This window comes from Chlamydotis macqueenii, chromosome 5 (genome assembly GCF_036417535.1).
Source record: "Chlamydotis macqueenii isolate bChlMac1 chromosome 5, bChlMac1.mat, whole genome shotgun sequence".
NCBI classification, from domain to species: domain Eukaryota; kingdom Metazoa; phylum Chordata; class Aves; order Otidiformes; family Otididae; genus Chlamydotis; species Chlamydotis macqueenii.
Window position 1 is genome coordinate 5,510,764 of NC_141560.1, and position 18,221 is coordinate 5,528,984.

Below are 18,221 nucleotides of genomic sequence, written 5' to 3' on the forward strand. Positions count from 1 at the left end.
AGACTCCCCATGTACTTAGTGCTTACATCAGCCTGAGGGCTGTTTCCAGTTAGCTCTTCTCTGGAGGGTGAAGTTTCTCACAAATTAGTGGTTCCACAGCTCTGAACCCATGGTTTAATAAGAAAGAACTGATGTGCATCTAGAAAGTACGCATGCTGAGTTGTTCTGTGGCCTGTGCGTTGTGGTAGGTCATGGAAAATGATCAGAATAGTCTCTCCTGAACCTGCTGCTCATTTTTGTACATATAATTGAGTCTGAAGTCCCTTTACACATCATCTTCTGTCATAATGTTGTAAGGAGACATTTGATTTTTATGGTCTTGTACTACTTTAATTCACATGCCTATTTGTTAGCAGTGATGGCAAATGAATTTAAACTGAGATTCCTGGTTGTTCTAAACAATGTGCCTCGCTATGTCACCATAACAAAATGTGTTGTAAGAAACAGCATTGCTTTTTTCTTAGTCAGCAGAGCACTTGGTGGAAGTTACCACCTCCAGGAGTGAGCTACAGCCTCTGCCAGAGATTACAGCCTGCAAAGATGATTTCCTGAATAAGATGTATTTCCACTCCTCAGTCGCTGTCGTTTTCAGCCCGGTACACGAATGCCAGCTAAGCTGGAGTCAGGAACCATTCCAGCTGTCTCGGGAAGACCTGCTGCCGACTCTGTCTTAGTTCAGTTGGCATATGCACTGCAGGATCTTTTAGGATGATCATCTTTGCTTGGATTAACGGTCATTTAAGTAGGCCTCTTATCTCACATTTCTTCTTTAGTGTGAAAGTTGGGTTTCCTTTATAAAGGCGTCGGTATCGGACCAGGAAGTCTTGATGCCTTTGGGGGCTGGCAACGCATTGCGTGGATACTGTATGGTGACAGGTGAAGACAAGGAGTGTTACAAACACATATTTCAACTTGGAGAAACATTTATAGCACTGTGATAGGAGAAATCCAAGCTTTCTGGCTTCAGTATGTGCTGAGTTTGTTTTATTTTTCTCTGGTTGGCAGGGAAGGCAGATGTTGCCCTTTATAATTCAGTGGTGCGTGTACCTCCAAGAGCAACGCAACAAGGAACAGCTTCCGCTTTCCCCACTGCGTTGGTTTTGGTGATCCTTGGGCAGAAGCAGCTGGACTCCCTTCAGCTTTACCTGTTGTTAAGACCTCTCAATTCAGTTTTGTAAAGCACTGCATAAAAATTGGAAGGAGCCAGCTGTTTGTGTGGGGAGTGGCTGGGTAGAAGAGAAATGACTAGGATGAAAGCGTGTATGCTGAGTGGAGATAGCTTCATGTGAGTGATGAATAACCCACAGATTCTGAATGTCTGCCCCCAAACCTCTTTTATAAAGGGAATGGGGAATTTACAAAAGCTGTCATTCTCAGCCATTAAACTTTTTTGGTTTTTAATGCTTTGTAAATTTTTGCACTGCTAGAGAGGTGAGGCACAGCTGTAAAGTTACTAATAAAACCTAACTAGCCAATAAAGACAGATATTTAGATGATTGGTGTCCACAGACAAATTGTAATGTTATTTACTTAATTTTACTGCTTATTATGTTGTAAGAGGGCTTGACTTACCGGCAATTTTCATGCTCTTGAACAGCATCCTTACCCAAGTACTTTATTTGCTGATTTTTCTAGATACTTTAGGAGTAAACAGACCTTCTACTTTGTGCACTGAAGCGAGGCCAGGTTTTTCCAGCACCAGCTTCTCTATACAGTGATACGGAGACTGCCTATAATTAAATATAAATACATGTTTCCAGTGCCCGTGTGATTGATTTCTTAAGACTAGGAGCTCAGGAAACTTTCAAATAAGGCAACAGCATGGAGTAAATGTTATTTAGGATGTCTCCTAAATGAAGACTACTATATAAGTAATGGTAATGCTGCTCTTTGATAACATGCTGATTTTGAGAAAAGCAGTCTGCTAAAGTAGCTTTCTTCTTAAAAATACAGTAAGGACCGGTGAGTGAAGATTAAAGTTGTCATGCGTGACCTGTTGCTCACTGCTGAGGCCACATACGGGACTGCATTTTGTAATAGTGTTGAATAGCATGTGCAAATGTGAAACTCGATTAAAACACTTCACATCTTCCATAAAACTAATTTTGAAAGTGAAATACGACAGTTTCTCGTCTCTGAAATACCAGTTGCAAATGTGCTTTTAGTGACTGCGTTTGCAGGGTACAGTAGTAGATGATGGAGATGGGTTAAATTTTGTCTGTGGACTACTGTGTTCTGGTTTTTATCATGAATGCTGTCATTCAGGGGAAAAAACCCCTACACCTAGAAAAACTTATTTTAGATTTAGAACCTTTGTATCTGTGTTGTCATTCTTCTGTAATCAAAAACTTATGGTTTGCTTTTAAAGAAGGAAGAACTGTTTCTAAGCACAGTCCTAAACAACCTGAGTGAAAGTTGTTGAGTGTGACATAAAATATGGAGCAGTTCTGTAAAATGCTTTTTTTTTTTTTTCCTTTTTTACCCAATGCTTTGGCTGCAGGGAGGTAACTGTTTCTCTTTCTATATGGCATGACTTTGACTTTTCTGTTAACTCTTTCTTTTTTAATGCCAGATAGGCATGTAGTTTTAATGCAAAATAATAAATCATCAACCACATGTGAGTAATGAAAATGTGTATCTCACATTTTCTGGGTCTGGTATAATTACATTTGTGTTTTGGCTCAAAATTATGCAATCAAAGCAGGTTAGACTTCATATGGGATGATCTGCTGAGCTCCATCCTAACTCAGGTTGTTAGAGTAAAGTCATAATCTCAGGTTTGCATATCGTGGCCTTCTTTTATGCACTGTACGTATTCCAGGAGTGAGGCAGAGCTGTGTTTGTTTAAATACAGTTTAACAGCTGCAGTTTTGTCCTTGTCAGACCATTGTATCTTCAGTAGAAGTAAAAAGCATGGAATTTGCTGGCAGTTGCTTAATTTTTCAGGTTTTTTTTAGTTTGTTTTTATAAACCTAAAGCCATAATTGCAGATCTTGAGAAAATGGTTTTATTTACTTAACAGCTGCCATTGTGCCCTGTTATGTAAATCAAAATTATAAATGGGAAATACTTATTTTGAGTTATAGTGTAAATTCACGGTTAACTTTGTAAAAGTGCGGGATGCTTATTTCAGTAATTGGACCTCATCCTACAGACAGGCAAGCCAGGAGACTACACAGGGAATTCTTGTTTCTGAAGATGAAGCTTCCTTCCTGATTAAAAAAAAAAGAGAAAAGAAAGGGGGGAGCAGTTTCCTGTTGGAGTCCTCACTTTAACGGAGAACTGCAGTCGTGCCTCCCCCTGCTCCAGCTGGCCTTTACGTGCCGTCCTTTGTGGAGGCGTTCTCTGACGAGCGATGTCCAAAACCATTTTTACAAGAGCGGTTGGGGTTTGCCTGCGCAGGCAGACCTCGGATTTAAAGAGGTTGTTGGTCCTCTCTCATCTGCTTCTAAACGCAAGGCTACGACAGGCAGTATCTCTGAGGTTAAGGCTTGATAAAGGCTGTTCTGTTCCTAAGATTCGTCATCTTCTAGAAGCAGCCAAGCGACGAGACTCAATCCCAGATTTCAGCTGTATGTAAAAAATGTGTTCTGACCTCGATATATATGATGTGAAAAATGAATAATAGCAGCACTGCAGGCAAAATCTTCTCTGCTACGATGTGACAACCCACCCCTTCATTGGAGGTTTCAAGAATTTGGCTGCACTTCTGGAAATCAGCCTCATGATTCTGCTGGAGAGATGTTTTAGCTCAGACACAGCACAGCACACAACGGCTTTGTGGGAGTGTTGGCTCTGTGCTTATGGCAGGAAACTGCCGTAAAAACCTGATTTTTCTTTTCTACCTACAATATGTGCTGGTTGTTTTGAATGCAGTCAACCCTGCATTTTAGTTCTTTTTTTTTTTTTTTTTTTTTTTTTCAGTAAGACTATGCTCACAGGCTTAAGCACCCCGGCAGCTAAAAGCTAAAAACACTTAAGACGACAATTAAGCCCTGACTCTATAATTCATTAATTCAGTAGGTCTTTTCCTTTCTTTAAGGACAAACTCCCTGGCTCTGTCTGTCCAGCGTGGGCTGGAAATGAGAGCCATATATTCCGTTCTTTAACCCAGCTGCTTTTTGCAAGTCTGTGTGGGAAGTGAAGCCCTTAGAAAGAAGAGCAGACATCATGTTTATCCACCCTAGGTCTGAGGGATGTGTTCAGGAGATGTTTACGTCACGCAACACCACTCGCTCGGAAATCCGTGAACTAGCCATCCAGCAAAGTCCAGAAGCCGTGAAGCTCAGGGGATGCGTGGTGGTGCACCGATGAGTCCCAGGACGATGTGATTTCCTAAGGCGTCTAGGCCATCTGCGTGTCACTGCACTTTGTAGACGTACTTCCTCGGCTGTCCTGAGTATGTGACTGTTTTTCGGAATATGCCATGCAACCATTCACATTCGTGTTAAGCACTGCAGTGCAGAGCCTGCCAGAGGGAATTTTTTGAAGTATATGAGAAGAAAGTTCAGACGTTTTTAGTCTGAGAGTGAAATTGCAGAAGGCCCTTAGAGGTCTGACTTATTGTGCAATCTCTGTAAGTAATTTGTAATCAAAATACCTTTGCACATGTCACTTTTATATTTCCTGTAATAAAACAGCAAGAGCAATTAAGATTTTGGGCCATGATCTTCTACAAGCTTCTAAAAATGAATGGGTTGAGAATTTTTTGAGTTGTGGCTGAAATAGCCAATTTTTACATTTTTGATTGCTTCAAAAAAAGTTTGGTGATAGCTATTTTAATAGACTTTTAACTGTAGCCTGGCAAACAAAACTGTTATGTAGTACTGTAACTGATATGAAGTTTACTTCTGAACAAAGTTAATGAAGAAACCAGAAGAACTCTTCACAAAACTGGAAGACATCTGTACTTTGGTAACCCAGCATGTGACCTACTGGGCTTTATGCATTTCCAATAAAAAACAATCAGTAAATATATTGCCATATGCATGCAAATGTTTTGGAGTTAGTGTGTCTAATAACATACTGTATGCTGTGTATCTGCAATATTGTTCTGACACGGTTCAGCAAGTTGTCTGTGGTCTTGGCATTCTTCAGGAAACGTTAGATTAATACAGCTGCCTTCGTCATCTAATTTTTTTCTCATTTAAGTAGGTGTGCGAAGGCTGGTGCTACGTAAATGAATTATACGGAAGACTTTGGAGGAAGAGGGGGCGTGTAAACGAGACAGAAATTAATGAATATAAGAATTAGAAATCAAAACTTTATGTTTAGTCTGAGGAGAAACAATTCCTTAAACCGTAACCACATGGCTGTTTCTTGTTTGCATCAACTCTGGTTGACTGTTATTGTCTTCTGTTAAGTCTCTAGGGCAGTGGCCTGACTTTGTTGAATGAGCCAATTGTTTTCCTTTGTGTTGCCCATCAAGTAAGTCCCCATCTGGTTTGTATCAGACTGTTTTCACAGCCAACAACTGCTGCCTTTTCTATATCCTGACACTTAAGGGCCCCATGCTATCAAAGCATTGCTGTGATAGCCTGTCTGGCTGGGCCCATACAGCTGTGCCTTGCAGCTTGAAGCTATTACCCAAGTAATGGTAACTTAGAACTTGAACTGGCTCTTATTCCCATTGGTGTCGTGTATACAGTGAACAGAATACATTTTTGTTGAACTCTGTGTTCAACAAAAAATTCTTTAGAGCTCTCATTTTGGTTTATGTGATTGGTTAGTTTTTGTTTTCCGGCAGCTTCCTCTATCTAGAGGCAGTTTTGTGTTCCTCTAAAGCATTAATAAGTACAAGACAAGCAATATTTATTTAAGGCACTGTCATTATTGCTTACTTTTATGGTACATTAAAGCTCAATAAGTGAAAATTAAACAAGCAAATGATTCTTAATGAGGGTTTTTCTTATCAGATTTAGAATCAGATTTAGAATTTCCAGGAATCTGTCTGTGTGTGATAAACGTAGGTCGTGTAAACAATGCTACGCTGTGGCTACTACGCTACTTGCTTTCCAAGCAGCTATCTAAAAATACAGAGCAATGGACAATAAGTCTGCATTAACCTGTTTATTTCTCCTCTGAAGGAATGGGGAAGGACGGGATAACTCTGCAACCTGGGCAGAAAACTTTATTACAGTTTGCATTGCAGAATCACTGGGAGGCCCCAGGCACGACCCAGGCCCCCGTCTGCCAGGCTTCCTACAGACAGTCCTGTTCCGGGACACCTTGTGACACGTGCCTTCTCTCCCTCCAAGATTTAAAAAAGACAATTGCATCACATAACAGTGATATTCAAATGTGGTCTTGTATAAAGAAAGATAATCTTTAAGCATTTGTTCTCTTCTGCTCTTGTGTAGGCTGTGAAGCCATTTAATTCTCAGTGACAGAGTAACGAGGAGGGCAAACATACTCCCCAACTTATGTTATGTATTGAATTTTAAGTATATTCTGGACTGAGTTCTTTCATTATATTTAAGAGAAGGAGAGAAAGAAAAGAATGGATAGTATTTTTAAATTTTCTGCTTTTCCTGTAAGCGTGTGCAAGGAACTGCTAGAAAGCAGATTGATTTATCTAATACTTGCAGAGTAAGTGTTCCTGAACTTGGGAGTGCATATGTATGTGTATAATGTGAATGAATTTGCTTCAGGTAAAATATGGGGAGCCATTAAATTCTATGAGACACATGAGATAAGATTTTTTTTGACTTTGTATTTTTCATACGGGTGCGCACTGGGTCGTATCCCATCAGCCTGCAGTAGCCCACACCTCTGCGAGGAAGCTGCTGCCACACATGCCGACTGGATTTCCCTACGCGCTCCTTTGCAGGGCAGATTTCCCTGTATTTTGGCCAGGAATATTTAAACTCAGACAACTGATAAATGATTTTCATTCAGGCTGCTTACAGGCTATATTAATCATGCTGTGGCTGAAAGCAATGAAGAAAGCTATTGGTGAACGGAGTGCAAACCAGTTTTGGCACCGACATCTTGAACCGGGAAGAGTGAATGTCAAAGAGCTGCAATGCTTTCTAAAATAAGTTGGCAGTAGATACTAAAAGGAGTTGTCACCAACAGTTAATGCAGCCAGCGTTCGAAATTTCAACTTGTGTGTGTGCGCACACAGCTTCGCAGGTAAAGAACGTCTGCCCAAATGAGACCCTCGTGTCAACAAGTATGTTCAGTGTCTCACAAGGCACTGCTTGGCTGCTGCTCAAAGGTTTGTGCAGAGCAGCTCCTGGGTTGCTACCCACAGTTGTTGGTTTCACTGTTGCTGATGGGGAACCGTTGGTCAGGAGTGAAATCTTGCAGAGGCACAGTGTTGCTGGGAGCAGCCTGCAGCGTTTTCCCCACTTTTTATAGCGGTTAGCAGCGACGGAGGTGTGTGTCCTATTAAAATCAGTAGTGATGTGCATAGGAGAGAGTTAAGAAGGTGTGCTGAATATGTAGCACATATGTGGAGCAATATGTTTCTGCAATTCATTTGTTCTACTGATTTAGAGCTCAGATTCCCCCAAGTATTGCAAAGGAGTTTTGTTTTTACTCTTTCCCATGTAACAAGATTATTGGTTTTTTTAAAATTCATTTATTTATTTATTTATTTTTACAAGGAGGAATGTTTATCTCTATTGCACGAAGTACAAACATTTTAGATTTTAAGAAACTTTTAAAAAAAAACAGGATAAAAGCATATATTTACTCTCAGACCTTTCCAAGTCTCTGGTACTGGGCATTAAATTGTAGAGGCGGTGTTACTTGTCATCACACTGGGTACTCGTTTTGAGAGAAGGTTTAGACAGTATTGGGCAGAATAGGGTCTGGACACTTACGTAATGGCTGTCTCCCAGCACATCTTCCAGTAAAGATGTTTAATGTTTTCCTTATTTTAATATACATTTACTTATGTAGTTTACAACAGTGTTCTTTCTGAGCTAGTAGAAAAATTGCTTGTCTCTCTAAACTTCCTGGAATTACTTATTCCTAATACATTTTTTCAGAGTTAATGCATATGAACAAATGGTAATACCTTTAGTGGCCATCTTGTGCTCTTTAACAGATGGCTCGAAAGGAGGTCTTTTTAACAAGGTTGTTGGCATATGCGCTAGAAATGTGTGTAGGGATGTCCTAGTGCTTATTAGAATGAATCACTGGAAAATGCTAACTGTATGGGACTGGTTTTGTTCTGTCTTGTTTTATTTTTTTCCTGAGGAAAATATTCATACTCTCCTTTTTAAAAGGTCTAATTACAGAAATTGAATAATTGTGCTGTAGGTATAAGCATTTTAATATGCCAGATCTTTGTAGTGGTAGTACAGTAACAGGAGTCTTGACAAACTTTTTCCTTATGGAGAATCCCATGACTTTGGAAGTGAAAATCATCAAAACAATTTATTGGGGTCATGTGAATATTTAAGTATTCAGAATAGAGAAGATAGCTGTTTTATTTGTGGTCATCTAAAAACCCACTTGTTATTTGAACAGCTTTGTTATTCTGAGTATATCTTATTTAATTTTTTTTTTTTTTGAGAATGCTCTTAGTGACTCCATTATATGTGAAGAGTGACTTACAATGAGAAAATTCTGCCCTGCAGCGCTGCCTGAAGAGCCATGCGGTACAGAAAGTTTTCTGTTTTCTTCTTGATGCCCATTCCCTAGCCTTCATTCAAATCTGGGTGCAGATTGCTGCCATGGCTGGAGGGCGTGTAACCTCCTTGCCCAGGAAATCCTCTTGCCTGTTTGAGGAAGAGCTCCTCAAAGTTTCTCATCACACTCTTACATTCCCCCATTTTTTTTAATAGTTACGTAGCTGAGGTGTTAGTAGATGGATGGTGTGCGATGCTTAGCAAGCATATGCAGTGCAAGCATCACTGCAGAGAACGTGCTCAGTCTTGACCTGCAACATACTGAACCTGTCTGATAAGTAGAGATTGTCATGTGCGCATCCCAAGTGATACGGACAACCACGCATCAAAGACTGCATAAGAGCAGCGCCTTGGAGTAATTGTTGGTAGTTTAACTGCCTGGGGCAAATTGATCTGAAGGCAGGAGGGGATTTATCCTGGCCAGTACGCTAGCTTGTCACGGAACATCATTTGTCCCCCTCACTGGGACACCCATCTTCGTTGTAAGGATGAACTGGAAAGATGTTCATTTTCAAACCCACTGCAACCCTAGTTTATGATGGAACATCATTCAGTGTGTTAATTCAACTTTAATTACTCGTCTAAATTATTTTTTAATTATTTTTAATTAAAACCAGACCATATAACTTTGAAGAATTAAAAATATGCTTTGATTTGATTTTTTTTTTAATTGCCACTCCCCATGTAGGCTATGAATGCTGTTATGTCTGGCACCATGACACGATGTAGATAAGCTGGAGGCAGTATTGCTGCAATTAATATTGTTAAGATACAAGGTCTCAGTGGAGACTCTGGGATTGCAGTGAATGAATGATTCTACATCCTGAGGGAAGTCTGCATAACTTTATCTTAGAATATAGTGTGAATTCCCACTATCAATCTTTTGAGCCCATTTTCTTCTTGAGCTTCTTTATTTTGCTTCAGATGCTGGCATTAAAATGTCTTTTGGATCCCCAAACGTGAAGGTGTGAACAACAGAGCTGAAGATATTATACAAGCATACTTTTTAAATTACCTTCCTGTCCACTTGCCTGTTAGATTTTGCAGAAAATGAGAAAAAGATTGATATGTAGGTGATATTTAGTTCTACTGAATAACTAAAATATTAATTACACAATAAGATGTGCAGGGTTTTCATTATCACTTGTCACATTCTCCTGATCCCACCAGCTGTTTACCTAGGTTGTCTCTTGTGGATTTAGAGATTACTCCTTCCCCCAGCCCTTGCACAAGATACGCGTTTTCCTGGTGTTTTTGAAAGACTCTGGACCAGTAATGAACGAACTTCTTCTCCTTTTTTACTTTGAAATAAAAGCTGCTGCTTCAAGATTTACCACAGACCCCTCGTCTCATTTCTCCTCAAGAAAATGGTTGCAGTCAAGGAACGGCAGTGCTTAAAACTTAAGGAAAGAGTATTTCTAGCCAGTTGCACATCCAAAAATCACAGGCGTCTGTACAGAAAAATCAAATTGACTTTTAATATTTCTTCTGAATAATTATTGCTGTTATTTGGAAAGATCATTAACCATCTTTTGGAAGTGATTTGCTGGGAAACAACAGCAAGAGTTGTGGCCAGGGAATGAACTTGTTAAGCCAAGAGATATTCTACAGAGCAAAATGTGCCAGATCTAAAGGAGCGGAGTGGATTTTAGGCACCAAAAGGAAATATTTATTTAGTAAACTCTGCAATCTCATTCCTAGATGTTTTTGGAGCTGCTTTCTGTCTGCCCTTCCCTACTGGTCTCTGCGTTAGGATTTTGAAAAATCTGGTTCTGGTTTATTTTATGTATTTCTAGTTTTTGTTCTGTTTAGTGTTGCTATTGGTGGGAATATGGCATGTTTTGGAAAACCACTGAACCTTGAACTCAGACTTGAGAGGAGGAAAAATAATTTTCAAATATTCCGCTTTGAAAAATTTGTTAGCTGCTTAGCCTGTGTCCCACCCTCCTTTACTGACTCAGGATCTGAATTTATTTTCTTTTCAGAAATATTTATAGCTAGGATATACATTAGGATTTAAAGAAACAAACAAAAAAAGAAAAGCGCGCGTGTGTATGAGTGTTTGTTTTCTGTGTTCTTGTGTGCAGTTTCTGTAAGTACGTTACACCATGTGAAGATGGAATTTGCCAAGTTTAGGTCAAAACTTGAACTGAACTCATACTATATAGCTTTCTGTCTCCACTGGTGTCTGTGGCCCACTTATGGAGGTTTATGAGTTTGGCTGAAGCCTTTGAGAATGAAACTCTGTTTTTTCAGCGCAAGCAGTAGACTCGTGCTTTTAGATCCAGACATTTTTTGGCTCCACTCCCGCAGATGTCAGTCCATTTCTGTAAAACAACCGAAGTGTTTTGATTGTAAATCTGTCCTTTTCATGTAACTCAGCCCTAGAAATTTGGCCCAAGTTTGCCTAGAGTCTTGTGTTTGTCGTGAAACAGGCTAAGTTAGGGGCAGTCTGGGTTTGAGCTACGGAAACGGAACTGCGTGTGTTTGCAGAGCGTCTTGTTCTTGCTTTCCGTATTTCTGTCCTAGTAAAAGGCAGTGGTCTGACCTGCAGCCAGGGACCCTGTGCTTAGCAAAGCATTTACACAGTGAGAACGGAGTCCCTGCCCTAAAAAGCACATGTGCGTAAAGATTTTTGCTTCATTTCTAGCAGAGCTGAGAGGACACCTTCTCAACAGTCATGTAAATATGCATATGGGTTCAAGGTGATCGTGGGCCAGGGCTGGAAAAGTGGAGGAGCTCTCATTTCTGATGAATGGAGAATAAATTCATCAAACCGACTGGATTATTTGAGAAACTGTTGATGGTCCTACTTGTTCCTGAGAATATTATATTCTTTACCAGCTTGAGACTAGTTCCTTACCACACCCCCTCTCAATTCTGTAAGCCATTAAATTCCAGAAGCATTGAATTATGTAGCCGATACACAGGTTATAGCTGGACGTGACTCTGAACTGGAAGTATTGTTCCTTATTACTAACGTGACTGACATTGCAATGTATTTTCTCCTTTCAGTGTACCCGTCAGAATTGCTTACATCAAAATATGGCTGTTTCTTACCAGTATATGTGTTAGCCCGGCAAGACTGGAATGATTTTGATTTTGCCAAAAAAGCTGCTTCTTGGGTTACTTGGTAACTTGCCTGTACAACCACATATGCAAATGAGTTTTTTTGTTTGTTTGTTTTTTGTTTTTTCCTTTGGTACCCTACAGATATCCATGGAGAGATGGATTGGACGCATGTTGGCACAAATACATATCTCACATCTTTACTTCCAGGTAAGAGGAGCAGATAAAGTGTTTCTCCTGATAGTGGTTCTGTTACCTTTGGGCTTGTAGGTATTCTTCTAGTTTACAGTCATTACTGTAAAGAATTTCTGACAACTCTGTGTCCCTGCTAACGGTTTTTGTAACTATATCCTAGATGTAAATCTTTTTTTTTTTTTGTAGGGAAAAAGGAAAATTGGGGAATGACCTGGGGAAAAAAAAATAAATAAAAGCGCTTTCATTTAAGATTTTAGGGTGCTGAGTTACAGATCCGCAGGTGCTGTGCTATCCCTGTGCTCTGAACCCTTGAGATAATGCCATCTGGAGGAAGTTATTTGTTGGGACAGGACAGTGTTTTAAACTTTGAAGTCAGTGATAAACAAAGTGTAGCAGCTGGGATCTGGCAGAAGAAGAAACAAGCCATTCCTATCAACCCGTGCTATTAAAGGAAAGAGAGCACTGCTCTGGAGATGTTTTTACATATGCGTGGATGTTTATTCTTGCTCTAGATGTTAGCTGCTTCGGTTGTTAGGTTAGAGAGTAGAGGGAAGGTTGCTGGGGGGTGATGGTTGTTTTTTACATTTTAGGAAGTAATATTCAGGTAATTACAGTAGTTATGGGTCTGGTTTCTGAAACCATAACCTGGGTCCTGAGCCTTCATTCTCTATTCGTTGTCTCGGAGGATAACTCTCTTCACTGAGAAGATATGGGTCTGGTTTATCGCCAGATCCATGAAATAAAACTTCTATTTTTAATCTATAGACACCGACTTTAAGGACTTAAAGCACATGGTTTTTATTTGGCTTAAAAGTCAGACTTGTTTAGTCTTTTTATTTTGCCAAATAGAAAAAATTTAAAAGATTTAAACATTTTTCTTTGTTCTTATTGTTGCCATATGGTGTTGGTAACCAAGCCTCCCTCCAGTGTTTAATTCCTTTTCCATTTGGCATACATTCACGGTACACTTGTATATAGCATACTCTGTGTGTGATGGTACCTCTTAGAGAAAAACTCCCTTCACAGGTCAACGGATGGTTGACACACCATTAATTTTTATGTTTCTGTTAAACAAAGATCTGGAAATTTAGTACTGTACATGGATTTGTTATAGATTGCCAAGGACGGGAAAAATCTCTAATCTGAAATTTGACCTTTTCCGTCAGCGGGTCGCCAAGATGTTTTCAGTCACAGTTGAGTTTCTACCAGTCAAGGACCCTCACACACTTACTAGGAGTGTCAGTTTTCACAGTTTATGTGAATGTATTCTGTTAGACTGTGACAAGGAATTTGGAGAACTGGAGGTCGCCTCAGGTCACACGTTCCATTTATTGGATTTTAACAAGGAAAATTTTCATAAATACATCTAAGTACATGATTACAAAATTGGGCTGAGTACTTCCAGAGCCTCTAAAGAGGGAAAAAAGCCGTGAAGATTACCTGCCTTCCTGCCCTGCGCTGCTTTGTAAATGGAGGATTTTTCCATCCCATTTTTATGGCATATCAAAAGATTATGAGCACCGTAGCAATTTGCATGTTCATGGTGGTGAAGAGCTCAGTGTTTAAGAGGAAAACATCTTAGTACTGGTTATGAGCTGTTCTCTGATGGGGGGAAGAAGTAAAATGGTGTATCACGCTGTTGAAGAAGGAGGTGGCCAGGGACTCTACAAGCACTGTCACTGGTGTACAGCAAAAGGCAGATACAGACATGAGTAAATAACGTATACGTGAGCAGGAATACGAACATTTAAACCTGTCTGCCTGTATTTGTGTATTTATTCACATACCCATCCCTAGGTGTATAATGAACGTGGCTTATGCACTGTCGATGCACCAGGTTTGATTAAGCAAAAGGTGATAATGATAAAGCACATGTGGGAGTAACTTAGTAGTTGTATCTTTGGGCCAACGCAGAGTTTCAGGATGAGCAGCTTTCTATCCGGGAAAGTTACAGTCATGGAGCAGAATCTCCCATGTAGCTGAAATAGGATATCCATAGTTTTTTTACAGGTAAAATGCTGAAAATCCAGGTTCTGTATTTACTGCGTGCATCTAACAAAGTCAGAGATTTCAGATTTCTGTATTTAAAAAAAAGGAAAATGTTTACTTTGGGTATTTTTAAGCTTGTCTTTAAAGATATTTAGATAACTGAAGACCTGGTAACATTTCTCTTAAGTTGATGGAACTATTCTTTCAATTTTTCTATCCTTTTAGCATTTTATGTCTATCATAAAATTGAGCTACACTATGTCTGTAAAATGTATTAGAGTATGTGTTAGGAGGAATGTAGGCTAATAGGAGATTTTCTTTTGGCACCCCAGAACCAAATACTTGGGACGTTACTACAGAGCCTTGGGAGAAGGGAATATTCTTTCTTTTTTCACCTCCATTTCTTATTTTTTTCTTTTTTTTTTTTTTTAACAAACCTGAAAACAGCTGTTGAAACAGTGACATCATGGAATGTGACATGGCTGTGGAAATTATTAACTAAGTCAAGCTTTGAAAGCATCAAACTACACGTAGTGCTGGAGCGTTGCTTTAGCATCTAGGATGATTTACAAAGTTTCTTCAGGCATTACACAGCCATGTCTTTACTGTGTGTCAGCTTCGTGTCTACTCAAATAAACGCCTTGCTTTTCATCAGTTCCCCTTCTAAATAACTTATTTTTATCACACAAACGTGGCTGTAGACTATGTTCATGAAAGTACTTATGGAAAAACAAAACACGTAGTTGCTTTCACGTGTTTGTGGTGTTGCCATATGTGTTACCATAAATAATCCTATTCAGACGATGCAAGATTTCTCATGTCTTACTGCTCATGTTAGGTTTGGTCAGACCCGTGCCAACCCAAACTTTGGCAGCTGTGCTTTGTAGAAGGATTTGGGCTGGGGGTGACGAAAGCTGGCCAGCTGGTGAGAACAGTCTAGTGGAACTATGGACATTGCTTCTGGTGAAGTGCGTAAGCGGCTGTGGCGGGCAGGTGACACATTGATTCCCTGGGGACGCAAAAATTGCTCCTGTGCACTGGCTGCCTCTCCAGAGCCCTGCCTTTCCCGAGGGGCAGGAGACTTTGGCTGGCACAGGTTGCTCCGTGTCCTGGCTTTACTGTTTTTGGCTTCGTTCATGTTTGACTTCCTAAGCTGTTGGCAGCTGTTCTAGCATGAAAAACACTGGATGAAATTTTATTTTAGCAGTGGGTTTTTGTTGTTTTAATTAGCCATTTGAAGCGTGCTTTGCTACAAGTCAGATGAAAGCAGATTACTACTACAGTGACATAGTAGGTAATTAACTGGGGTGAAAGAAAGCCTAACTTCTTGGTTTTATTGGGAAAACAGTGTTTTAATTACCTAGTCTATCACAGAGGAAGACAGAGTTGTTATACCGTATTGGAATAAGAACAAACTCCAAGAGAGCCTTTGCTGTTGTACACGGACTCCTGTATGTTTATTTAGCTTGTAGCTGCTGCACTTAAAATAAATGTCCCAAGGACAACGGAAATCTCAAAGTGCTCTTTCTGTAGTTTTGTGACTGTTGTACCATTCATCCAGTGCCATTTCTCCTGTCCTCCTTCATTCTGTGTCTGTAGCCTGAGTCATGTCTTGCTCCCCCCGCTCCATAAATTTATTCATCTTGCCTCCTTCCTCTGCCTAGATGCCGTAACTCTTGCCCATGACCCTTCTCCCTTCCCGTCTCTGGTATCTGGCTACCGGTTGTTTTCTACCCCTCCAGTGGTTCCCAAGTAGGAGGACTTTTCAGCACTGCAGTGATCTTTCACAGCTGCTCAGCAGCTAATGCTGCTGGAAACTTGGTGGGATGTGTCCCCGTCCCTCGCTGGGGCTGCTGGTACGGCGGTGTCTGGGCTGTGCGGGGGCTTGTCCCTCTCCCAGGACGTCCCACATTTTGCAGGGTCAGATCGCAAGAGTGGCAAGTGGCAAGGTACCATCTCAGGGTTGCTGGATGATGAACATGGCTTGTAAAGTCTTGCAAGCCACATCCTCAGAGGGGAGGCTGTGTACGTTTTCTCTGGAGTCTGTCAGGGGCTGAAAGAAGGGAGATGAACCACAAAGGAGTAGCAAGAAGGACACTTAATGAGTCAGGGAAATGGGCTGGGAGATAGGGAAGAGCTACAACAACTTCTCACTTGTGTTTTGGGCAGCTGAAGCACGTTTTTTGAGCACGTTTGTGTCCACTTCAGAACATGGTTTAGTGGCACTTTGGGATATGGTTTAGTGGATATGGTGGTGTTAGGCTGATGGTTGAACTTGGTGATCTTGGAGGTCTCTTCCCACCTTAAAGATTCTATGAAAGAGGGGTTCAAAGCATTGATAGGTGTCTTTCTCCTTAGCACTTGAAGCCAGTGGCTTCAACTTGGATTGCTTTGGTTTTTGTGATTGTGTGTACATATATATGTGGCATTGAACAACCTGAATGTTTTCTAAGGTTTTGATGCAAACCGACGGACACACATAAACGGAACTTGGAAATGCTGTTAGCGTCTGCAGATCTCATTTCATTTCTTTGGAAAACACCAGTACACATATTTGAAATTATTCTGGGCCTCCTGGAGATTACAGATGTGCACGTGTGTGTGTGTAGGTACGGTGTATGTGTGTATGTAAATACAACCCAGTCTCCATGTGCACAGGAATTCATCCCTTTGCTACCTGATAAACAGAGCTCTGATGGCTAAAACAGCACCCTTGGAAATGCCTCAAAACTGTGGACAGTAAGAGCATCTGTGTCTTTGTATTTCCATTAAGTGATGCAATATAGAGATGACTCTAGAACAGTTTAGTTTGTTTGTCACAGGCAGCAAATAATGTGTTTTGTTCTGCTTTTTAATTTATTTTTTTTTTTTTAGGAGAGGATGCTGTCCCACATTTAAACTCCCATGTTCCTGCGGCAAAGGTGTCAGTGAAGCTGCCTTCCATGAACACAGATAACCAGACACAGAGTCTGAGTAGTATCTCTGGCAATTCAGATACTTCAGGGACAGATACGTTCTAAAGCTTACGGCTTTTTGTGACAATCACTGTCTGAAGATTTTGTCATTGGTACATTTGTCTGCCTAGTGTGATAGTCTGGGTGTTTCATCAAAATACCAGTCTTTCAGAACTGTTTATTTTCTACTGTTTTTCTTATAATTTTTTTTATGATTATAAATTTAGGCAATGATCCTGTTTGTGAATATATCAAATATTTTTAAGCAAATAAAATATAATTCTTTCAGAATTGTTGTGAGTTTAAGTCAATAAAGGGGAAGGCAATTTAACTCTTTACCAGATGTACAGATGAATGTGGAAGTGATTGGTGTTAAAATCCATGGCGAAAGTCTGCCTCACTGATGGAAAAAAATGCTTGGCTCAATATAATGTCACTACTGTCGAAATGTGGAGCCAGAGGAAAATATATTTGAAACCAAAGTTTGCAAGAAAATTGTGTTCCTAGGTATCTTCAGAGCTTGTTCATCCTTAGAAGACAGCTATCACAAATCAGTAATTCAAAATTGTATGTAAAAGGAGACCATTAGAGTTTCTGTTGTTATTAGGAGGAATTTCTTTCTTTAGAATTGCAAGTATTTGTCAGAATTTTGATATATATTTCCCTAAAGACTTTTTTCCCATCTTGAAACATGTCTGAATGAGAGATTGTGTGGGTAAGGTTATTTGTTTACATTTTTAAATGTAAATTCCTCCTTCTCATGAGACAAAGCTAGTTGCTGCAGTCTCCAGCTTTCAGAAGCCAAATAATCTCTAGTCACCCTCTCAGGGATTGCCCAATTTTTTATTGCCTCGATCGGGACAATGTGGTTGAACCAGCAGTGGCTGGGGAGGAGGGTAGGATCATCTCCCCCAAGCAGCATCCAAGCCAAATAAAAAAAAAAAAGAGGAATTAGATATGTTTCAGTAGGAAAGCTCGGAAAGGAGCTCTTCTCCAGGCAGAGCAAACACAGCTTTTGCTCTGTTTGTCATCCAGTCTGAGCTTTTCATGGGATATTTGTGGAAAACAGGAGATACTGTGGCCCTTTTGAAGCCATGGAACATGAAGATATGTCTCAAAATCTAGGAAAAAATACTTTTTGGTTGGCTTGTACCTTGGTGTGACACTGGAGCATATAACTTCATCTGCAGAGCTTCACTGCGTCACTTAATGAGAGGCACTTTGTTGTTGCAGATACTCATAACTGTGAACAGTTCCCGTTGCTCTTATTTTGTGGAGCCTGCACTGATTTCATCTTTCCATAACAGAGAAAGATTAGATGTTCCTCTTGGTGTTAGCTGATTTCATTGACCACAAGGTTCAGTTGATTTGC

At 40.2% G+C, this 18,221-nt stretch overlaps 1 protein-coding gene and 1 long non-coding RNA gene across 4 annotated transcripts in view; one reads left to right on the forward strand and one right to left on the reverse strand.

Moving 5' to 3' along the window:
* KIAA0586 (KIAA0586 ortholog) overlaps positions 1 to 17,134 on the forward strand; it is a 76,095-nt gene extending 58,961 nt beyond the window's left edge. For all 3 annotated transcript variants that reach the window (XM_086747982.1, XM_086747983.1, XM_086747984.1), the window contains 2 exons: positions 11,856 to 11,921; positions 16,770 to 17,134. In XM_086747982.1, the coding sequence (XP_086604108.1) occupies positions 11,856 to 11,921; positions 16,770 to 16,915 (212 nt within the window). In that variant the 3' untranslated portion in view covers positions 16,916 to 17,134. The remainder of the gene's footprint in view (positions 1 to 11,855; positions 11,922 to 16,769) is intronic.
* LOC147600436 (uncharacterized) overlaps positions 1 to 18,221 on the reverse strand; it is a 759,986-nt gene that overhangs the window by 244,168 nt on the left and 497,597 nt on the right. The window lies entirely within an intron of this gene.